Source organism: Gopherus flavomarginatus, chromosome 7, assembly GCF_025201925.1.
Source record: "Gopherus flavomarginatus isolate rGopFla2 chromosome 7, rGopFla2.mat.asm, whole genome shotgun sequence".
Classification (NCBI taxonomy): domain Eukaryota; kingdom Metazoa; phylum Chordata; order Testudines; family Testudinidae; genus Gopherus; species Gopherus flavomarginatus.
In genome coordinates this window covers 73,569,071-73,593,820 of record NC_066623.1, presented here as the reverse complement: position 1 = coordinate 73,593,820, position 24,750 = coordinate 73,569,071, and the positions used below count along the sequence as shown (strand labels likewise).

Sequence of the window (24,750 nt, the reverse complement as noted above, 5' to 3'; positions counted from 1 at the left end):
GAAAAATTGAGTAATGGCTTCTGGACTTGGACCCATGTTTGTAACCGTTGTATGTGCGCATGTGCTCGTGCGTGCTCATACATTCTGAGAAAATATCAGTTGTAAAAGGTTATGGATTTTTTTCAAATTTTCACTAGTTTTTGGATCTTGCTAGTCAAACACATAATTTTGACATTCAGGCAGATCCTTGTTTTCATGTGCAATCTTAGATTTTCAAGGGCAGAGGAAGGGCTTAGAAATTTTTTCCATGTAAAACTTCTGTCTCCTAAAAAACTGTTCTTTAAACTATATTAGTTAAATGCAGCAAAAATCTCCATCACTCATTACGTCTCCTTTAGACAGACTATAGAATTTATACCTTGTTCCCTTTGTACATGCAGTATTTTGTATTAGGATAGATGGTGTTAATGTTAATGCTTTGTACATAAGAGGAGCACGTGCAAAGGAAGACGGGGGACAGGAAAAAAAGAAGAAAGGTATCTGTATTTGACTCCACAGTTGTACATATTAAAAAAAAAACAAAACTTTTTTTTAAATTTGAAATTTCATGAAGGGCAGACAACACCTTCACAATTATATTGCCCTTTTTATTTAGTCTTGTCTATATGCAACTTCTTTTCCCATTGCATATCAAAGTTTAAATGGTCGGCCTTGGTCTGTGGGGGAGGAAAATGTGTCAGAGTAAATCCATCTTTGTACAATTGTTTATAAACATATAAGGGCAGTGCAAATTGCCCATGTTCTAGGACAATATGTCCTAAAGAGCACCATGGATTTATACCTTGTGTGAAGTTTTAGAATGGGTAGCTTAAGAAATCTAGTAAAAAATTCACCCAACCTGCTGGGCCTCTTCAGGTTCCTTCCATTTTTAGGAGGGCAACAAAATGGGCACAGAGTGTGGTCTTTCTGCTGCACTTCCGTTCTCATTTCAGGAGCTTTGCAGAGTGCAGTATCTTTTCTTCAGTCTGTGCAATATGTGAGAGTGTAATCTAATTGCATACTAAAACAAACATACTAGATGGTATTCAGAGGTGAGAGCTGGCTGCAGTGCAGGAAGGGTCCAAAGCTATCAAGTGGGACGATAAAACAGTTTGTCTTAATTAGTTTATACGTGCTTCAGTGTGTGATGATCTGGATATATGCACACTTGTTCTTCTTTCTTTTCAACGTTTATTTTGTGCACAGCCTCATGCACTGTTGACAAATTAGTAGAAAACAATGTGCTATGTCAAGTTTATAATCAAATACTTTGATTTTTGCTGTTTCTAAATGAAATTTCTTCAAACATTTCAAAAACACTAATTCTGATGGAGCATTCAGGCCATGTCTACACAACAAAGCTTTGCTGACTCAGCATACAGCCACTATGGTTAGTATATCTCTTGTGTATGTGCATACTTGTCTCCTTGTGTCAGTACTGTGTGCGCTCACTGGGAGTGCTTGTGTCAATGTGCAGGGCACCATAGGGAGGTATCCCAAAGCGCAACACTGAGCGTGCGCTCTTTTGGGTAGTTTTGACAATGCAAGGTGGGGCAGAAACGGCTAGTGCAGAAGTGACTGAGAGCAGAGGGTCAACTTCCCATAATGCAGTGTACTCCATTTCATAATATCTGTACCCCATAATTTTTATTGCCCATTTTCAATTTCCATGAACGTGTGTGAGACTTGTCGCTGTTTGTCCTCTCTGACAGAGCATGGGGCCTGCGCAGCTCTGCACTGTTGTCCTGGGTGTTGAAAGCACAGGATGCACAAATCTCCGATATTTGCAGAGCTGCAAAGAAGAACCATGGGGATGATTTCCTGGCAGTCACTTTGCTGTGGGACATAGCACGAACCAATTCAAGGTTGTTGGTGGCATTCACAGAACTGCTGCAAATGGTGGAGTGTCACTAGTGGGACCAAGAAATGAGCACTGAGTAGTGGCATTGCATCATAATGCAAATTTGGGATGATAAGCAGTGGCTGCAGAACTTTTGGATGTACAAGGCCATGTTCCTGGATCTGTGTGCTGAGCTCGCCCAAGCCATCCAGTGCAGGGGCAGCAAACTCAGAGCTGCACTGACAGTGGAGAATAGGGTGACCAGACAGCAAGTGTGAAAAATCGGGATTGGGTGGGGGGGTAATAGGAGTCTAAATAAGAAAGACCAAAAAATCAGGACTGTCTCTATAAAATCGGAACATCTGGTCACTCTAGTGGGGAAGCAAGTGGTGATCACACTGTGGAAATTTGCAATGCTGGATTGCTACCAGTCAGTAGGAAAATCCACTGTGGGGGGCCATGGTCATGCAAAAGTGCAGGGCCATTAATCATCTCCTGCTGTGCAGGACTGTGACTCTCTGCTATGTGCAGGATATAGTGAATGGCTTTTCAGTTAAAGGGGCTCCCAAACTGCGGTGGAGCAATAGACAGCATGCACATTCCTGTTTTGGCCCTAGTTCACCTAACTACAGAATACATCAACATAAAGGGTGACTATTTCTTTTAATGCTTGCTCATTTCCATTCCATATTAGATGTGTGTGTTCACCACATACACCAGTGCCAGAAGTTTTTCTCTTAGCAGTATCCGTGGGGGACTGGCTCTGGCGCTCTCTGGAGCGGTGCCTGCATGGCACAGTATAAGGGGCACCACCGGCTTTCCCCCCCCCACACCTATTATGGAATGGATATAAGCAACACATCTCAAAGAACACCAGTTACGGAAAAGGTAAGTCTCTTTTTTCCCATGCTTATGCAAGTGCTGGTGGATCACTGGGGATGCATCAATGTTGGCTGGTCAGGGAACGTGCATGACACTTTAAGAACACAGGACTGTTCAGAAAGCTACAAGTATGGACCGTCCTTCCCAACTGGCAGATTACCATTGACAATATTGAAATGCCAGAAGTTGTACACCAGTAACCTTGACAGCACCACGGAAAGATTCAACGATAGCAGTGCAGAATGACAGGTGACTGTGCTTTTGGTAGATTGAAAAGGCTCTAGGATTGTCAACTCACCAGACTGGATGTCAGTGCAAAATTGTGAAGCAAAGTGGGAAAACTTGCTGCAGGGGTGGTGGTGAAGTGGCTGTCTGCTGAGTTTGAACAGCCAGACACAAGGGCTATCAGATGAGTTCAACGAGGAGCTATGTGGCTTAGGGAGCTTTGAAAGAGCATTTTAACAGCAAGCCACAGCAATGTGCTGTCAGGTACTGTACTCAGCTTGGCACTGCAGTTGGAGGCCTGTTAGGAATTGTGTGGTGCTTGCTGTACTTCTGTGCATGTATCACTGTAACGAGTCCAGTGCCCTGCCCCTCTTTCTGGGCCTGCTAGCTGTTCCATTAAAATGCAGAGGCCTCCAGTTATGCAGCACCCATGGCTTTATTTACACACACACAGTTCTCCCACCGCAGTGGTGAGCTATATACAAGGTGTGCAGGGTTAGTTCCACCTTTTCCTACAGTTAGCCCACAGCTAAGAGACTGACCTTTCCCTGTCTGGCCTTTCTGCTGGCTCCCAGCCCTAATAACTGCTGGCTTGTCAGGCCTGCAGGTGGAGCCAATCCGCAGGCCAGGCATCAAGTCTGTTTCACCAGTCCCAATCTATTTCTCTTGATTGGAGCTGGCTGAGCTGGGGTAATTAGGTACTTTTTGCACCAGCACCCTGCTACAATCACCTATTAATGTTGGTGTGCTTGATGTACACTTATTACAACTACTCTGTTTGACACTGATCCTATAGGTTGCGAGTGTACGAGAGCACTACTTTCACTGCCAGCACCATTACACAATGTGGTGTTAACTAATAAAGATGAACAACTTTTTCAAAACAAAGGAGTTTTATTCACTTACAAAAACAGCCCTGTGTACATAAACAAACTGCTCCACGTGTTGCCCTAACTCTACAGGGGAATAAACAGCAGATAGCATCTCTACCTCTTTGTCATCCTGCTACTTCCTGTAGTACAAGTAAATTAATGCAAAATAGATAGCTGTGTCCTGCTGTTAGAGATGCCCTCACAGTAATGAGAAATTTATTTACATTCTTACCTGAGGTTCCTTTCCCTACTTTGCCTATGTTCAACTGCAGAGACTGGCTGAACTGCAGTGGAGTCAAAAACAGGTCCTGGCTTGCAACACAGCTGGACCCTTCTGGTCATCTGTCCCCATATGCCACCACCTCTCCCTTGTTGTTTACATAGTCCTCCTCACTGTTCATGGCAGGGGCCTTTGACTCAGGCACCACAGAGGTATCTAAGGTGTGCTGGGTGGTGGTGGGGTTTAAGCAGGAGGTCTATGACTCAGCACCAGATGGATTGTTACCCTCCCTGGCCTTCTGATAGGCCTGACACAATTCCTTGGCTTTCATATGACACTACTGCTGGTGCTTGTAATACCCTCTTCTCCTGCATCCCCTCAACAATCTGTTCATAGATGTTGACACTTCTACAGCTGGTTCAGAGCTGTGCCTGCCCAGCCCTTCTCCCTGCAGACCCAGGAGATCAAACAGCTCCTCTCTACTCCAGGCAGGAGTGCATCTGGAGTATGTAGCTGACATAGTCAGCTGGGAAGTTGCATACAACAAAGGAGAGCAGATAAAAGCGTGCTCCCCCAGCTGAACAACTAGGAAAAGGCATTTCAAAATACATGAGGGGTTTTAAAGGTGGGGGGGCTTCTGGCATGCATGACCCCTGGAGTTAACAATTGTGACCAGAGCAGTCAGTGTCGGGCATTGTGGGGCAGCTGCTGGAGGATTTTTCGGGTCGACATGGGTAACTCCGTATCTATACTTGAGCTGTGTCAATTTCTGTACGTTGACCATAGCACAATGCTGCTCAGGGAGCTGGTGTTTCTATGTTAGTGTAATGGGGCACATACATCAGTGGCAGAGACATTTAAATATACAACCAGGTTGACACGTCAACCTAACTTTATAGTGTAGAGCAGGCCTAACTCAATGGCAGGCTTGGAATTTGAAAAAACGATTTGTGCTACTGGAGCTCAAAAAATACCATCAGAAAATTTTCTCAGTAGAAAAAATACTGGCTTTTCATGTTTGGAAATGTTGTTCTGTAATTTTTATCAAACCTTTCAAAGAAAATTGCCCCTCAAATTGTGAAACCTGAAACCCTTTCATTTGAAAAGGTAATTTCTTCAGACACAAGTAGGTATCTGAAATCAGAAATTTAAAAAGAAAGCTCCAGAATTCTTCCTTCAGTATTATCTAGTTCAAATTTTGTAAATGGAGGTGTGGGGATGGAGTTGGGGGAAATTCTGTTTGTGTATGTGTATAAAATAACAAAACTTTGTTTAGGTATATTTGTTGTTAGGACCTGCTTTGGTCTTGGCAATACTAGAGATCAGGTCCTATTACATATGGAAAAATATGGCTAGAATTGCTATGTATTTCTAAATGTTATAATAATGCAAGACCCTTTAGTGAAATCTAAATGCATTTAGTCTTTATGCTTCTGTCTTAGGGAGTGAACTGTAAAGTAGTTTTGTCCTTGGCTCTCCCAAATCCAGGATGCTGGATAACATTGTCTTCCCTAAACTTTTATCTTGTTTGTAAAGGCTAGTGTGGACACTCCATAAAAGTTTGTAGCCTGGAACAAATCTGTGGAGACCTTTCTGCATTAGCATTTACAAATATGTTAAATACTTCAAGTTCATTGCTATCAGTTTACATTAGGCCTTTGTGTCTCAAGTTGACATTTATTTCAAAAGGCAAATGCTAATTTTAACGACCAGCCTACTTTCTTTACAAATAAATTGTACACTTTTATTATACCATTCCTCTCTTTAACATAGCTAAAAGAACTAGATTTTCTTCTCCTTTCAGACTAACAGTAGTAACAAAGCTGATGATGTATTTTATGACCCTGCTGATGACTGGGAACCTGACCTTACAACTACATCCGTTTCTTCATTTTCCAAAAGGAGGTAAATAATTTATTATTCTAATTTTTTATATTTCTGAAAATGTAATTTTTAAACTTGTTGACTGGTATAATTAATTGTCTGAATAAATTAACATTATTGATTGTTTGCCTCATTACGGTGCTGATACTTACATGTTAAAAATTATTTCCCATTCAACTTGTGTATTGGCAAGGAAGGTGGAATTGCACTGATATAATCTTAGCAGGCTCTGAAGCTCTTTTGCACACATTATGCCAATAGTAATGAAATAAATATAATTTCATGTATTTGTGGAATGGCGGAAGTATGCTCTTCATGCATATTAATGACTTTCCTATTGTGAATGTGATGCACTTAGCAGTGACTTTTTTGTATCTTTTTTTAAAAGTAACCTTAAAAATAAAATGGATTACATCCCACCTTGTTACTTTATGATGTACCTAGGAGGCCTGAAAGGTGTGGGTTTTTCTAATGCTTTTTTTCCTTATGTTTTCCCTTGGAGATATCAAGAATGTTGAGTCTTGCACTACTTTTGCTGGAGGTCTATTTTAAGGCTTGTCTGCACTTAAGTGTTTGCCTAATGGGTTGACAATTAATTTAAGATTTACTTTACAAAGTAGCAATCAATTTAATTCTTGAGATTGAATGTTTGTCTAGAGGTGTGGGGTTTTTTTAAGAGGAACCAGTCACATGAACTTGACTATGTCTATGCTAAGAGTGGTTTGCCATTATATCTATAAATTGTCCAAAAAAGCCTCCACCTCAAAACTTTAATGAAGAGTTAAGGTTGCCTGGTGATAGCTGATGCCCTACCAGAACACTGAGTTCAGCAAAGCTCAGGCTTGTGAAAACCAGGAAATATAGAGTTACAGTAAATACCTGTGCAGCCTTAAGTCTGCCCCAATAAGCCCATAAAAGATATTCTCACTTGCCTTTGCTATGGATTGCACAGGAGCTCCATATACTTTCATACTTAGCTTATTCCACAGAAAGAACTCCACATATACTAAATTTTACACCCATTCAACCCCTTTCACAACCCCTTCACCTGAGGCACACTATACCACCAAACATTATCCTTTCTTAAATACAATGGATATCAGTTGGCGACTCCTTCATGGGGCTGTACTTGGCGCGGTTTTCCCCTGTCCTGGACACCTGCCGCTTTTGCAGTGTGAGGGAAACCCTGGCGCACATTTACTTGGAGTACGCCAGGCTACAGCCCCTATTCCGGCTCTTCACAAATATTTTGTTAAGATTTTAGTTGCACTTTTCCCCTCATCTTTTTATTTATGCACTCCCTATCTGTGGCCCCACAAAGTCACGGGACCTCCTGGTCAGCCTCCTCCAGGCCCTGGCTAAAACAGCCATCTATAAAACCAGGGAGAGGAGGTTGGCCAATTGAGTCTCCTGTGACTGTGGGGCCAATTTCCGATCCTTTGTCTGTTCATGCATCCAGGCAGAGTTCCTCTGGGTGGCGTCTGCTGGCTCCCTTGACGTCTTTGAGGAGCAGTGGGTGCTGCTTGGTGTCCCTGTCAGGTTCTCTTTGTTTGACCCTTTGACCTCACTCTCATCCCTGTTATCTCATTAGTTGTCCCCCGGAATTATTTGGTTTCCAGGCCCTGTGGATCCTCCCCTTAGGCTCGGGGGGTGGGTCCTTTAGCAGTGGGCACCCACTTCCTGGTTCCCAATAGGATTATTCTTTCACTTACCCTTCCTTAAAATCACAGACCACGCTCATTTCCCACCTAACTGCTGACAATCCCCATGGCAAGAAGTTCCCAGGCCCTGCTAGTGACACAGCCTACACAGCGCAGTGATGAAATGAGGCATACTGGGTCTGTCAAGGGACACAGGCACCCTTCCCCCCCCCTCTTTCTTGCACCTCTTTTGTGTGATTACACACATGGGTCAGGGAGAGGGGCTAACACCACTCCCAGAGGGCCACAGTCTCCCAGGACACCTTGTATCACAATCATAGCTGTTCCAAGCTATTACAGCTTCTTCTGCCATTCAGTACAATTATACCTTATACAGTGAATAAAGCTGGAGTACATGCAGATAAGTCCCAGTGGCTATTGCCAGCTCTGATGGGCAGAGTTAAGGTTGTATTGGCATGAATTTGTACCTGAACTTCTTAAAAAAAAATTTCCTCCCACCACAACCTCAGGCCACATTCATGCATCATAGGAAAAAATAAAAAGGGGTATCTTTAAAGGCAGACTTAGTGTATATAGGTACAATACATTTTTTATGACTTTTTCAGTGGGCATTGTAAAGCTATAATATCTTGAACATTGTGGACTATCAAGTAAGCAGTAAATCTAACTAAAGAGAATAGTTATCTTTCATGCACAGCAGTTACTTTATAATCCTAAATTAGGGCTGTCGATTAATCGCAGTTAACTCACGCAATTTAACTAAAAAAAAAATCACTATTAAAACAATCACACTGTTAAGCAATAAAATACCAATTGAAATTTATTCAATATTATTGGATGTTTTTCTTCATTTTAAATGTATCTCTATCAATTACAGCACAGAATACAAAGTGTACAGTGTTCACTTTATTTTTTATTAAATATTTGCACTGTAAAAATAAATGAAACAGTATTTTTCAGTGTACATCATACAGGTACTGTAGTGCAATCTGTTTATCATGAAAGTGGAACTTACAGATGTAGGGGTTTTTTGTTACATAACTGCACTCAAACATAACAATGTAAAACTTTAGACCCTATAAGTCCATTCAGTCCTACTTCTTGTTCAGCCAATCACAAGAGAAACAAGTTTGTTTACATTTGCGGGAGATAATGCTGTCCACTTCTTAACTACAGTGTCACCTGAAAGTGAGAACAGTCATTCACAGCTACTGTTGTAGCTTGTGTCACAAGATATTCATGTGCCAAATGTGCTGAAGATTCATATGCCTCTTCATGTTTCAGACATCGTTCCAGAGGTCATGCTTCCATGGTGATGATGCTCATTTAAAAAAATAATATATTAATTAAATCAGTGACTGAACTACTTGGGGGAGAAGTGTATGTCTCCTGCTCTGTTTTACCAGCATTCTGCCATATATTTCATGCTATAGCAGTCTTGAATGATGACCCAGCACATGTTGTTTGTTTTAAGACCACTTTTTCACTGCAAGATAGTTACAGCACTTGGCCCAAGATTTAGGAATCTGAACTGTCTTCTGAAATCTGAGGGATGAGGCATGGAGCATGCTTTCAGAAGTCTTAAAAGAGCAACACTTTTTGATGCGGAAACTACAGAACCCAAACCACCATAAAAGAAAATCAGCCTTCTGCTGGTGGCATCTGACTCAGATCATGAAAATGAACATGCATCAGTCCACACTGCTTTGGATTGTTATTGAGCAGAACCTGTCATCAGCATGGACACTTGTCCTCTGGAATGGTGGTTAAAGCATCAATGGACATATGAATCTTTAGCACATCTGGCATGTAAATATTTTGCAATGCCAGCCACAAGAGTGCCATGCAAATACCTGTTCTCACTTTCAGGTGACATTTTAATTAAGAAGTGGGCAGCATTATCTCCCGTAAATGTAAACAAACTTGTTTTTCTTAGCGTTTGGCTGAACAAGAAGTAGGACTGAGTCAACTTGTAGGCTCTAAAGTTTTACATTGTTTTATTTTTTGAATGCAGGTTTTTATTGTACTTAATTCTACATTTGAGAGTTCTCTTTTCATGATAAAGCGATTGCATTACAGTACTTGTAGTAGGTGAACTGAAAAATACTATTTTCTTTTTTACAGGGCAAATATTTGTAATAAAAAATAAATGAGCATTGTAGACTTTGTATTGTGTTATAATTGAAATCAATATATTTGAAAATGTAGAAAACATCAAAAAATATTTAAATGAATTATATTCTATTATTAACAATGCAATTAATCATGATTTAATTTTTTTAATTGATTGACAGCCCTATCCTAAATCTTGAAGCTGTGTGGGGTAGGATTTTTAGGGAAAGGTGAAAAATACCAAAAATATGTTCTAAAACAATTTTTTTCCCAAATGTGTTTAGCTATCAGCAGTACAAAATAGTGTCTGGTTTGGAAGGTTTTATTTACACTTGTATAATTTAAAAGCATCATATTTAAAGAAGTAAATTGCAGCTGAGCTAAGACCTTGTACATGAAGTTTTAGCCTTGTAACAGTGTTTACGACTGAATTGCAAACTCCTGCAAATAGTAGCTTATAATGGAAATGCTGACAGATCCTTAATTATGGCTTTGCTACTGGGCACAGATATGATACTGTTGTTCTGCAGTAAAGCAGTTTGGTTCAGCTGATTGTAAATCTTTATATGCGTTGTTGACCCTGGGGTTAAATAAAAGTTGTTTAAAAGGAATCTGACAGGCAGTTTCTCTATTTCTAGTCTAAATATTGGTTTAACAATAGAATAAAGTTGGAATGGCAACAGCTTTCCTGGTCTGTTGCTTGCTGGGCAGTAATGGAATGCTATTCCTGTGCACTGTCAGTCTGTTGTGTATTTAATCTGCGTATTTTAAACAATATCCTGTATAAAAGTGAATTGAAAGAAAAAGCTTTTGAACTGTCAACACCTGAGTTCAAGGTTCTGTGTTTCTTCTGTAACACTTAGTGACATCACTAATGGTGAAGGAAATTGAATTCAATTTCCATGTAGGAGTTTGATGTTGCTGATTATAGCAGGGGGAAAAGAAAATAGTAAACCTCATGGCATAGAGAGTGAGTAAGAGTTCATTTAAAAATGTGTGGATTTGGGTAATTAGCAGTTTGTTTTTTAAAAGCATTCTGTGTCCTTTGATGCCACCCTTGACATGTGGTGTTAAGTTTGTTCAACCAGCAAATAGACACAGAGAAAAGCAAAGCTATTGTCACTTACTCGCTTAAAAAGAAGGTGGGTGGCTGACTGTATGCAGTTATTTTCTTCTGACAGGGTCCAAAAATCAGCCTTTTCTCTAAAGGGGCAGCCCCAGGTTTCACATTGCTAAGTCCTGTGAATCGGGGAGGAAGCAGTCCTTCGTTTTCTCTAGGTTTTTGAAAGGAAGGATAGTCCAAGGATTAGGGCACTAGCCTACTCCTGGGGAGACCTTGGTTGAAGTCCCTGCTCTGCCACAGACTTCCTGTGTGACCTTGGGCAGGTCACAGTCTCTGTACCCCATCTGCAAAATATGGATAATAGTACTACCCTACCTCACAGAAGTGTTGAGAGGATAAATACATTAAAGACTGTTAGATGCTTAGATAGTAAAGTAATGGGGGCCTTATAAGTTATTAAAAGAGATAAATTGAGCCTCACTTAGTCTAGTTTCTGTTCAAACGAGAGATCAGTCCAGCTCAGTCAGCAGCTTCTACAGAGGAAGAGATCGGAGTCTGACGACGGCTACTGGGCTTTGTTCTGTTGCAAATCCCCTTAGCTTGAGATTTTCAGATACTATCTATATCTCAAGTTTACTTAACTGAATTTGCCCCAATCTAAGGTCAGCTAAACTGACCACCTCCAAGGTATGCAGGTGTTTCCTCATAAACTCTGATAACTATGGTGTTAGTATATTTGATCTGTCTGGATAGCACCGGAACCTCACATAGCTATGGGGGGGCATACTGCTGTTTATATGAATGTAAGGAAACCTGCTGTCAATAAGTCTGATGCATCTGGAGCCACCTACATTGCTAAGCAGAATGTCAATGTAGGGGGAGTTTTTACCTAGTCAGTAGGGACTCTTACAAAATAAGCATAGTGCTTAGAGTTCCCCTCCCTTAAGGAGCCATCTGGTAGAGGGATAAGTAGAAGAACATGGTCTCCCATTTGTGTGCATGCCTCTATGGTCCTAAATCTTTTCAGGGTATGCCCACTGTAGGTAAGAAGGTTGCAGGTTTTTTACTGCATGTTAGCTAGGACGTAATCTAAGGTTTATCTCGCCCAGCAAACGAATGTGAAAATTACAACTGCCTTGTTGGCACTAGGATTTTGCCACATGGTAGATACCATGGGTTAGCTAATATGTGGTTTTTAAGGAAAAATTTTTTTTAGAGAAAACAAGATCTCCGTGGTTAGTCTAACCTCTTGCCTGGATGCCTGCTGAGGTACTATGTTCAGAACCCAAGGTCTGTGTTGTGCAGGCGCAGAAAGAGAAGTTATATATTCCCATTTTCTGTGGCTGAGTGAAGATAGCCACCTTCTCCAAGAATTCTAGGACTGAGGGTGAGACATGTAGATAGGGTGGTGTGTAGGCTAAAGCAGGGGTCCTTGACCTCTTTCTTTCTGAGGCCTCCCCAACATGTGATTAAGAACTCCATGGCCCTCCTGTGCCACAACAACTTATTTTCTGCATATAAAAGCCAGGGCCAACATTAAGGAGTTGCAAGCAGGGCAATTGTCCGGGGTCTGCACGACAGGGAGCCCTGTGAATCTAAGTTGCTCAGGCTTTTGCTTCAGCCCTGTGTGGTGGGGCCCATGGCCCTGGGATTCAGCCCTGCACAGCAGGGCTTAGGCTTTCTGTCCTGGGCCCCAGCGAGTCTAACACTGGTCCTGCTTGACAGACACCCTGAAACCTGGTGGAGAACCACTGGGCTAATGCTTTATTCATTCATATTGGAAGGAACTGAACTTGGAGGAAGCCGACTCTTGAGGAGGGTAAATTCTGTTGTTTTAATTTATCATCATTCCTGCTTATATAATCAAATTGAAGAGGGTCCAGTGTAATAAAAGTGAGTCACACAGAAGTTCTAGTTGGAGAGTAGGGGAAGATAATCAGTTCAGGTAAATTTGTTATTATTCCATTGACTCAGATGGAAGTATGACACTTCACATTAACTGAGGATCTCCCTTGATCTTTATTTCCTGGCTCATATGGAAGGGGACAGTGATGACTGGTACACCTATGGTCTGTGCTGTTTTGATCCGGTCCCTGAAAGATAAGTGGGATTCTCACTAATCTTTCTGAGGGCAAATGTCATCTGCAATTTTCCACTGACCTTCTGGAATAAATTTAAATAAAGACCTGTCTCTCTTGTGTTTCTCCTCCATGCCCTCATATTCTAGGAGCAGAAGTTTCATGAAGAACAGGAGAATTTCTGGATGTTTGTCTGATATAAAATTGCAGCCAATCCAGACTCTACACACGTCACACTTATCAGGTGCTTTTTTTTCTGTATGGCAGATTACCTTTTATTTCACACTGAGAAGCTGGAAACTTGTAGCTTATTAGTAGTAGTAGTAGTAGTAGTAGTAATGTATGCTTGTGTAATAATTTGAGAATTTATTGTAAAGAAAATGAGAAGCCTGACATTTTAGAAGTAAAATATTCAGATTTGTAGTCGGTGTTCCTGTGCCTGCCTGTAGACCTTACACCATTTCTTTGCCTAAATCTTTGTGTTATCCTTCTTGAGGGTAAAACTCTCGTGAGCAAGGCTTCTGCCTATCATGCTGAGGGTTTTGGCTGGAAACTCCATACACTTAGCCATTGAAGGTTAACTAGGATGATGCTGTCAACCAGCGCCTAGTGTTGGCTGTACCAGAGACTATTAATTCCAATACAGTCACCTGAGTGATTCGTTGCTTGAGATGTTGCTAGTTACTCAACGTCTCTGACATTGTCTCTGGTTTGTTGGTTACAAATTTCAGAAATTAAAATTTTAAAACGTATGTTTTTCAGATATAAGTTATCTGAGTCTCCCAAATATTTTATACTTATGTGTTCGCTCATTTTAGATCAACTGTGCTTTTGTTTTATCATAGCTACTGATAAGTGCAATTGGAAAGAATAGTTTTGTGAAAGTGTACATTATTATCTATTTCACTTTAAAATATGCTTGTTTTCTTTTCATGCTTTTCTCGTTTAACTAATAAAACTTGAACGGGATTAAATTTTCTCAACAGAACTATGTCTAATTTATTTTTCATAATTATTTTCATCCTTCAGGTTAGATAGTTTCATGTTGGTTCCTTCTGTCTCAACTATCATAAGAGGATACATTTGTCTAACAGACCCACTAGTTTTGTAAGGAACTTTTAATTCATGTTGCTTTTCTATTAATACAGGTTCAGTCAATAAATCCAGCAGCATATGTTCAGGTTCTTCTGAATCATTTCTACCTGGAATTTGCAAAGAATTAATTGGTTCAGCTTTGGATTTACTAGGACAGAATCATGCAGAAGAAAAGAGTATAGCAGATCGTCTCCTAACTAATTTGCTTACTATTTATACTGGAGTAACTGCTATTTCAAATGCCTATGAACAGCAAGATGAAGAAAGTCAAGATAATTGTAAGCTTAATTCTTACTAACATAAACAAAATATTCTACACTGTTTATTCTGTCATGTCTTACACTTAAATATAAATGTTCCTGCTTTCATTTGCAGACCTGAGATTCTGAATGATCTTCCTTTTTTTTTTTGTAGTTTTCTTTCTTGATCGTGCTACTCAGTCCTGCAGCATCAGAATTACCTCTGCTTTTGAACAACTTGTGGTTCTAACCGAGCATTGGCTTTATAGTTTCCAAAAATGTACTGATTCCCTAAAAATTGATGATGAATTGAGACAGGGTGTAAAAAACTTGGGAGGTTATTTACAATTACTGTTGCAGGTAAATTATATCCACTATATTTTCATATAAATAATTGAAAGAAAAAATAATTAAAACTATATCTAGAGTTGTGTAATGTGTATATACTCATATTATTGGCCATAGACTTTGTAACAACAGTCTGGCACACAATGCATATAATCACAAGCTGACTTTGGTAAAAGATATGATAAACATGCTACAGCCAGTTTTAAATTAATCATGTTCTCTGTGAATGCTTTGCTGGATGAATAAATATACTGCACTTTCGACAAGTATGCTTGGTGGTTATTCTTTTCTTTTAAATGATTGTCTCTTTAGATATTTTGTAATTTGATAGACTTGTCATTGTCTGTTCATGCCATTCTATATAAAGTTATTGATTATGGATTTTTAAAACCCATTTATTATTCCTTCTATTCTATTCTAACGTGTTTGCAGTTAGGATTTTTAATCCTGCAGGGTAATGATAATTTTTCTGTATGTGGTTGCGAGGTTCGTTCCATTTTTATTTGAGATAATGGCTGAGCCACTGATTAGTAATATTAAGGATATGATATTGGTAATGCTTCAGGATAGTTTAAACACTATTTTCAATTGCACATATAAAACATTTACACTTTTATTGCAGAAGTTTTCTAACTAAATTATTATTTTCATTTCTCAGGGTTGTTGTTCAGATATATCCTCAATGGTGACAGAAGCACACACCAAAATAATCCAAATAGTGAAACAAGCAGGAAAACATGTAGGACACTTGACAGCATTTATAGGATCTGACCTACACCTTTCTGAAGAGACCAAAGAAGATGCAACTATCTCACAGGTAAAAAACCAAAATTTTGTTGGATACAACAGTTTTCAAGGTTAATATCAGAACTACTTATGGACTGTGACTACTCCACTGGATCAAAATAAAGGTATCTTTTGAGTACTATAGAAAGTATATTCTTCACAGTAGTAGTGTGAAGGCAAGATTTAAAATAATTTAAATGTCTACACTCAGATTTTCATAGTTGCACATTTGATACACTAACACAGTGTATCTTTGTCTCATAAATGTAATATCTATAATATAAAATTTGGTCTTACATAGCACCTTTGGAATGCAACAGAGCGTTTCTCAAGTCAATGACTTAAACTCTGTTTATAATCCTAAATCATTTAAGTGTATGGATATAGTTACAATGGAACAACCTCCCTAGTGTGGCTGAAATTATACTGATATAAGGCATCTTTTTATATTTGTGTAACTTATTGCCATATGGGACGAGGAATAAACTGTCCCGGTATAAGGCACCTTTATACTGATACAACCCTAGTGTGGATAATTATTACTATTGTGATAAAAATCTTACTTCTAGCTAAAATAGATGTACTAATACAAAATGTGTGCATAGACCAGGCCTCAATGCAGTGATATAGCAGCTTTTATGTGTTCACACTGAGTCCTGGATATTAAAAATTGTTTTACCATGGAAAGGATAAAACAGGTCAGAGCTAAGTTTTAAAAAAAATAAAAATATAAAAATGAAGAATCAGATTGCATCCAGGCTGTCAGCACAGGATTCAGAGTTTGGAATTAAAATAATTTGTTTTGTGTGTGTTTTTTGCCACTAATATGCTCATGGTAAAAGTCTGTTTAAAAAAGAATTCTCAGAAATCTGAATAAGAGCTGAAAATGCAGATTTCTCAAAGGGAAAGCATTATCAACCCTATTGACTACATTAGGTCTAATTTGGGCATAAGGGTTGGTCTGTCTCTGTTGGTTAATTTGCCTAATATAACAAAATGTTACAAATTCATTGATGCAAATGTCAGTTTTTTAAACCATTATTTGAATATTAAATATTTTGAATATTTTTTAGGAAGATTTTATACTCGCTATTTATGATGGAGTAGGCTCAGGACTGAAGAGTCTCTTGGATTCTGTACAGAAAAAAACAAGAGAGATGCAGAAAGAGCTTTTGAAACAGGATCCACAAAATGAGGTGAGAGAGTTAGTTTGTGGCTTGAGGTCAGAGTTTTTAGTGATATTTGCTAATAGTTTTTTGCTGTAACACATATGGGTTGGAAACTTGTACCTTGATTTGTGAAATCCTGGAGTTCATACAATAATAGTATAGACTGTATATTTATCTGTATTTGTTATAGATAAAATCTCTGCAAGGTGTATCTTTGTTACTATAATTCGACCCTTTAAAGATACAATATCAACTTAAAATCCTGTCTGAAAATGTTTTGCCTACTATTATTATGGACAAAACTTACAATTACTGTTAACTTGACACAATGGAGGGAAAAAAATATTGACATAATCCTTCAATCAGTCTCCACAGTTGGTCCCTTTTTGCTCAGATGGATTCCACTAAAGTATTGGGTGTATTTTCAGTGTTTACTCTGTACATTTGACAGTGTTATTTGTCTGGAGTTTTACTGTATCCACTTGGCGTCCCTTGTTATTTGGGGGGGTCTTTCACACGCCAAGAAGGGAGAGAGATACTAAGTGGAAGGAGAAGGGAAAATATCATAAGACTTAAAAAAATTGGCAGGGACACTCAAGGGCTGGTATGATACGTGAAACTATTTTTAACTTGATGTTTGAAATTGACTACATTTCCTAGTACTAATAGCAAGCACATATCTGCTATTACAGCACTTGCTGTTAGCGTTACAAAATCCTGTATCCAGGCATCTTTAGAAAGTTAAGATAATAGTATTTCCTATATTCTGCTGTTATAATTTTAGCTCCATTCAGCATGTTATTTAAGCTTGTACCTAAAACTGAGGAAGTTTAGTATAGTCCCAGACTACTCACATGTTTAAAGTTAGGCATGCACTTAAGCACTATGCTGAATTGGGCCCTCTAAAAGGATAGTGGCATATTCCAAGCAAGCATCTAACAGCATGAATGCCAGAAATGTTGTTCGTTTTTCATGGTAGCAACTGGAATCAGGAATAACCTTCAAAAGTTGTCTAGGTTGCTAAGCAGCATTGGTATTTCCATTGTAGCAGCTGCTTTATTAAGTTATAGGATAAATACAGCAAATATATTTGACATTTTAATGAGTTGACCCTACCACCTCCCCAGACACTGTAATGTGAAAAGAAGTGACACCAGTGTTCTGTTTAACTTTACATAAGACTTCTGAATTTAATTATTCTCTATAATATGAGGGAATTTTCATATTCACTTAGAGCAATAAAGGTAGTGTGTGTTTTCTGGTGGCAACTGATATTTTAATTATATATTAGGCAATAAAAGTTTTGGATGAAAGCATATTTAATAGTATTCACACAATTTTTTCAGAGCAATGTTGTTAAAAAGTTGGGGTTTGTATTTTTTTTTAAATGCAGGCTTTTTGGTTAAGATTTGTAGCAGAAAATCATAGGCTGACCATTTTAATTTAAGATACACAGTTATCTGGGAAATGGTAGAAACAGTATTTTGTCACTTCAGTTAAAATAGTTCAAGTCCTTCTTGCATGCAGAGATTTTTTTTTAAAGCAAATTGAAGAGAGCCCACCTAACAAGTTTCTTTACAACAAGGTGCATGGTCTTGGTATTCCCCTATTATATGTATTTGTTCAGTAAGTTTAATAAGGAGATTCGTGGTAGGGAGACAAGTATCAGAGGGTAGCCGTGTTAGTCTGGATCTGTAAAAGCAGCAAAGAATCCTGTGGCACCTTATAGACTAACAGACGTTTTGGAGCATGAGCTTTCGTGGGTGAATACCCACTTCCTCAGATGCATGTACTTTGCTTGTGGTAGGGAGAGCTGCATAAAAAGGAAGATAGAAACAAAAACTATATTCTGCAGCTAAATTTTTTCCATAAAATATGTACTCAGAGAAGAGTCTGAAAATTCAGGAATGCAAGTTACAGTAGTCCTGGGAAAGATGCCACTTACACAGTAGGTAATTCACGTTGACAGTGAGTCTGGTAGCCTTACAAGTAATGTTATAAAAGGATGAAAATTCTTTTTGAAAGTATTAGGTTGCACATAATGTACATATCTCTTTTCAGCTTAGAGTACACATGCATTCTTGTTCTAGCTCTTTCCTTCTGTGAATAAAAAATTGTATATTGGACAGATAGCGTGCAAGGCAAATCCTACTCTTCACTTGCGTTTGAAGCTCTCTTGTCTTTCCAGAGTACAACAGAGCTTGAATAATCTACTTGCTAGTGGAAAGTAAGAGAAATTCCTTGTCAAGTGGAGGGCATCTAGAGCATACAATTCTGCAAAACTTAAGTTCCGATTTTAAAGAAAATGAACTATTCCTTATGCTTGTGCAGTAAACCTTCCAAATGTGACCCAGAGCAGTGCTCAATGGCTTCTTGAGCCACAAGAGAAATCTCTTAGCTCTTATTAGTTCCACTGCTGCTATTCTTAACTCTCTGGACAGCAGTGAAACTGGGCCAGTGTCTTTTCAGTTTCATCGTTGTTGCTTGAGAAATGTGAGAGGAATGGTAAAAGTAGCCATTGGAGCTATTCCCAGTGGAGGAGAAATCAAAAATGAAGACTAAGGTTGAGAAGTCAAGAAACCCACCCTCATTCACACAGGACTAATTCCCAACATCTCATCCGCAACATTCTCTCCCTTCTTTCTTCTCCCATCCCCTTATTCTTTCCTCATTCTCTTTTTTCACTACTTTCCTGTAACCAATCCCTTTGTCTTCATGTGCCCTACGTTCTCTACCCTGCCCTTCTCCTCAAAATTTCACTCATCCATAATCCTCTTCCTAGCTTTGCATCCTCTTTGAGTGCAGGTGGCACACTCAAGGCACAAGAGGGAATGAAGTGGGGGCCAAGCCTCTGTTATGCCATAGGGCAGGGATGGGTAAACTGTGGCCCAGGGGCCACATCCAGCCCTTCTGATGTTTTAATCTGGCCCTTGAGCTCCCGCCGGGGAGCAGGGTCTGGGGCTTTCCCTGCTCCAGCCAGGCTGCAGGCTAGGGGGCTTGCCCGTACTCTGCCTCCTACATATAGGGGCAGCCAGGGGGTTCTGCATGCTGCCCCGGCCCCAAGCGCCGCCCCCACAGCTCCCATTGGCTAGGAAATGCAGCCAATGGGCGCTGCAGGGGCAGTGCCTGAGGACCAGGCAGCATGCAGAGGCGCCTGGTTGTGATGCCTAGGAGCTGGAGGGGGACATGCCGCTGCTTCCAGGAGCTGCTTGAGGTAAACGCCACCTGGACCCCTGACCCTCTTTTGCCCCAACCCTGATTGCCCTCCTGACTTCCAAACCCCATGGTCCCAGCCCGGAGCACCCTCCTGCATCCCCAACCCCTCATCCCCAGCCTCACCCCAAAGCTTGCACCCCCAGCCGGGGCCCTCCCCCCACACTCTAACTCTCTGCCCCAGCCTAGAGCTCCCTCCTGCACCCTGAACTCCCCATTTCTGGCCCCACCCTAGAGCCTTCACCCCCCGAGGGAGCCCTCACCCCCTCCCACATCCTAGCCCCCAATATTGTGAGCATTCGTGGCCCAACATACAATTTCCATACCCAGATGTGGCCCTTGGGCCAAAAAGTTTGCCCACCCCTGCTAGAGGGAGTTAGTGGCCATGGCTCCAGGGCTGCAATGACTGCTATACAGCAGACCACACCTGGAGCTAGGGATGCATTTTGAAAACTTCTGTGGTAGCTTTTGTTGAGGGAGCATTGCTATATTGATAAGGAATTGGAGAGTGAAATTGTTTACCCCATGGCATAACTGGGTCTTGAAAACAAACCTTTTGCACAAAATATTCAAATACTTACAATAATTGAATCTATTTTTACACTAATTGGTGCATTTGTGCCAGTGTCTTCCCTCACAGCAAGCCATGCTCCCAGAGAGGAGGATTCACTCTGCCTGCCTTTCCCTCTCCACAATCCAGTGTTACACTGGACCTCCCACAACTGGCATTGTTTCCAGGGAACTCAAATCTCCCTATTCACAGCAAATTAAATTTTTTATTTTAGTTTTTTTGCCCAGGGTGGGGATTGAACAGCCAACCTGCTAAATGCTATTGTCTTTGCTTGTAGCAGAGACCTATGGAACCATAAGGGTTTTAGTTTCACTGGAGGGCAGTGCATATAACATGAAGCATCAGAGAGAAGCCAAACGGCACTGCCAAAATCCTACCACTGAGAGTTATGATGATACAATTAAAGTGGTCACTTTTTTATGAAATGGTTGAGAGTAATGATAGAAAATTCTCTCCGACTATTGCTTGTGTTGTAATTCTCTTCTGAATGCTTTCCTCCATAATCATATGTGCTCATTGTCCTGTCTCTGGGATCTAGGTTGACACATTTTTCTTTCTCAATGCTTTGAATAATGCGTGCAAAATAATAATTAAATTTCCCTTTTTATAGGTTCAAAATCAAATAAAGAATAATGCAGTGGCTTTGGCTAGATCCCTTGAAAATACAATATCTGACCGCAAAAAGGTAAGGGAACCCATTCACAAAAGTACATTGTTTAAATGTTAACTTCAAAGGGTTTCTTGTTTAAAAGTTTAACAAGAAAGAGGAATAAAAATTACTACCTGTATGCATTGTGGACAAGTTAATCTTGCTGTAAGAACTTTACATTTTGCATTTCTTTACCTAATTATCTTAACTATCTTATAGTTGTATAAATATAATTCTTGTGTGTGTGAAAACAGAATTTGGTTCATTCTTCTGCTTTACAATTTTTAAAGTAACCCTCTATGCTTCTTGAATTCTTTGTGTGTGTCAACAGAATGGTGAGGAACAAGATATAATTTTTTCAGGTTTTTTAAAAGCTTTGACAAAGGCCCTAAGAAGACGCTAGTAAGGAAACTATGTGGGGGTGTGGTCAGAAATATAGTAGTATTATGGCTTAGAAGCTGGTTTGATGACAAAAGAAAACTAGGAATAAATTGTCACTTTTCAAAATGGCAAAATTGAGTAAGGTGACCTAAGGTTCTTGGGTTGCCTGTTAATAATCTGATAACATGGATGATGTAGAGGTGGCAGATTTTGTTGTTGGCAGAATTTTTGAGGCTATTTCCAACTAGAAATGAGTGATCATCTCCAGAGGGACTTAGTTTTTTAGACTTTTGAGTATTGTATTGTGGATTGAAATTCAGTGACAAATGAAAGATAATATACATTAGATGGAATAACTTGAATTGCTCGTAGATGTTTTTGAGTTCTAAATTGACTGTAATGACTCAAGGAAGACACTCGAGGAGACTTTCGAAGGGCAGATAGGCACCTAACTACTATATGTGCTTTTGAAAATCACCTCCTTCCCCCTATTGCACTTTGGACAGCCCAATGAATGCATCTGCTTGTTGTTCTGATCTTCTCATCTCTGAAATCATACTGTAGAAATACAAGTGATTCAGAGACCGACAAAACACTGTCAATTATAAATTAAAGATGATATTCATTTTATTTTCTATTTTGGTCTATCTGAAATCATTGATTTACATATAACTTAACTTGTCAAACACATTTTTATTTATTTCAAAGTGTTGTGTTAGATACTAGTTGTACATTAACTGTGTAGGCAATAGCTTACAACCTTGACTATTAGCATGATGATTTACTTTGAATGGAATATTGACCAAGTTATCGACGTTACCTATCCCTTGAATGTCAAAAAATGTTCTAGGATCTTACAGCTCCAGCTGGTGATTTTAAGACTGGCAGAAATTGGAACTCTTGCCAGAATCGTATTTTGAAACTTCAACAATCCAACATCCCCATAATACATTGCAACAGTGAAATGGTGCCAATGAACGCTGGTGTGAAATTTGAACCCATGACCACATTTGCTATCAGAATGTTGACCACTAAGCATTACAGATGTATCTTATAGCTTTCAAATAAATTGCTCTTTATTAAAACAGAGAGAAATAGGAACTGAATTAACAATAGAAGAATCTGCCTACCAGGAACTCAAGAAGGCAACTAATCTTGCTTCTGAATACTTGGAATTAGAGCATTGCATAGATAAAGTGTGTCAGATCATTACTACTTCATTAAAAGGTATGTGTCTGAGCTGCTGTTTGTGTTGTACCAGAAAATTGTACACTAAAGGAGACCTGCGAGTGAGAGGTTTGTGCTCTTTTTTGCTTCTTTATTTGGTGTATGTCGGAGGACAGAAAGAGTGGTGGTTATTTTTAATCTGCTTGGTTATTTTAGGTGTTTTTTTGAGTAGATGTAGACATGTATTCCACTTACAGGGGGGTGTGCCCAGTGCACCAGAGCTGGAGAAATTTGCCTAGCAGCATCCATAGAGGGTTGGCGTTTGTGCCTCGTGGCCATAGCCCCTCCCCTGGCTACATGAGGCATTGCTGCCCTGACCATCCCACTGTTCCTTCTTCCCGCCTCTACCTGGAGTCATAACTCTGTGTGATCTTAGCTTCACAACCTCTCTACTAGTTCTGTTTTTCCCCTTGTATATAGTTAGTAGTACCATTAGAATAGTGTTCGTTATAGTAGTTTTGTTTCCTGCGGTGTTGTCCTCGCTGAGGTTTAAACACTGTCCTTCGTGTAGGGGGTGATCTGCACCTGTGGTTCTTCCTCTGCCTTGGCATTGCATGACCTGCAGATCGTTTAAGAAATTGACTCAAGTGGCTCACAACCTTCGCCTGAAGCAGCACCTGCTCAAACAGGCCATGTGGTCTGCTTCGGTATCGAGATCTTCAGGTTCCAAGAGTGCTGCTGCTTCACATTCCAAGGCAGGCTCTTCTTCAGAGACACAGATAAGCCATTCCCTGTCGACCACGCTGAGGAAAAGTTTGCATAAGACCAATCAAAACCACTCCAGGTCTCCGGGTGACTCTTCTGCTTTCCCCAGGAAAAGTGTGGACCGCCATGAAGTTGGTGCTGGTGCATGGGATGGAGCAGATACCTCTAATCCTTCTCCGGTACCAAACAGGAACGTTGGAAGCCATGTACTGTTGACTCCAGTTCTGGCCTCCAAACATCCATTGAGTAGGGTACCAAAGAGGCAGATGCTAGTATTGACTGTTTCCATGTCGGCAGCATACCACGCAGTTACAGACTTCCTCCACCTTTTGGTTCCGATCTCTCCTTTGATCCAGGACTTTGCCAGAACTGTCATCTATAGCTCAGTTGATTGAATGTGCCGCTGAACCCTCTGGTCTGTCTGCACTGCACTCCAATGTTCACCTTTCACAAGTTATATAAGCAGGGCTGGTACCAAATTCAGTACTGGGGACATCACTACCAGGAATGCCCTGCTGCTTTCAGTACTGAAAATGCTTCTGTGGTGCCTTTCACCGCCCTCAACATCAATACTGTCAGACACTCAGTAGTGCTGCTTGCTTCCAGCACTAGCATGTGTGGTGTTGATGGCACCACTTCTGTTGACACTGCCACTTCCTGCCTCATTCTGGGCAATGAACAAATCAGACCAGATACTTGCAGTTCTGGTCTTGCTCCACCTTGATCTCAAGGCTCCTCTTCATCTGAGTTGGGATTGTTATCCTCCTGCTCTCCATCACCTGACCAGCACTGGGAGTTGTTGATAGACCGTTATGGGTACCAAGATTGGCGCACATCCCGTGGTTGGGACGAGGAATATGGCCCAGCATCTACTGGTCACCAATACCTTATCCATGTCAGTGGCCTCCATGGAATCTGTAGGATGCCCCTCAGTTGCGGAGGTCCTGCTCTTTGCCTTGCTTTAAAGGTGAGATCGCCGGCCAAGTCTGTAGTGGTGACGGTTGATCTGCCACAGGCCCAGGCACTGGCAGTCCTTCTCCCTGTGGACCCTCCAGAGTTGTCCCTTCCAGGGCCTCATCTTCATCTACAGACAATGCTGTGCTGCCCAGCTCATCCTTCCCTTCATTACACTGTGGTCCTTGGGGGTGGCCCCGCCAGTGTTGTAGGGGTGACCATGCCAGTGGTAGCAGCAGTATCGTCCGTAGCATACGTTTGGCCAGGCTTTCCCTCCTTTGAGGCACCAGCACTACCCCAAAAAGGACAGATCCCACAGGAGAAGGCAATCAGGCTTGGGGTTCAGCCAGTTCACATGCCCTCCTGCCAGTGCTCTCCAAGTACCCATTTTGTCTCCTTGGTGCAGATCTCTGTTCCTGTTGCTCCTCCCTCCTCATACAAGCTGGCCTGCTTTCACAATTGTTGGGGCTTGACAGAGCCGGCTCTAGGTTTTTTGCTGCCCCAAGCACACAAAAACCCCAAAATCCCTAAACCTCCCAGAATGCCACCCTAAGCACATGCTGGGTTTGCTGGTGCCTAGAGCCAGTCCTGGGGCTC

At 40.6% G+C, this 24,750-nt stretch overlaps 1 protein-coding gene across 1 annotated transcript in view; it reads left to right on the top strand.

Annotated features, from left to right (window-relative positions):
* The window catches only part of KIF14 (kinesin family member 14), an 80,117-nt gene that overhangs the window by 43,113 nt on the left and 12,254 nt on the right, over positions 1-24,750 (top strand). The window contains exons 22-29 of the mRNA XM_050961494.1: positions 5,823-5,923; positions 12,966-13,060; positions 13,965-14,189; positions 14,326-14,510; positions 15,157-15,315; positions 16,358-16,480; positions 20,848-20,922; positions 22,356-22,494. Coding sequence (XP_050817451.1) covers positions 5,823-5,923; positions 12,966-13,060; positions 13,965-14,189; positions 14,326-14,510; positions 15,157-15,315; positions 16,358-16,480; positions 20,848-20,922; positions 22,356-22,494 — 1,102 coding nt within the window. The remainder of the gene's footprint in view (positions 1-5,822; positions 5,924-12,965; positions 13,061-13,964; positions 14,190-14,325; positions 14,511-15,156; positions 15,316-16,357; positions 16,481-20,847; positions 20,923-22,355; positions 22,495-24,750) is intronic.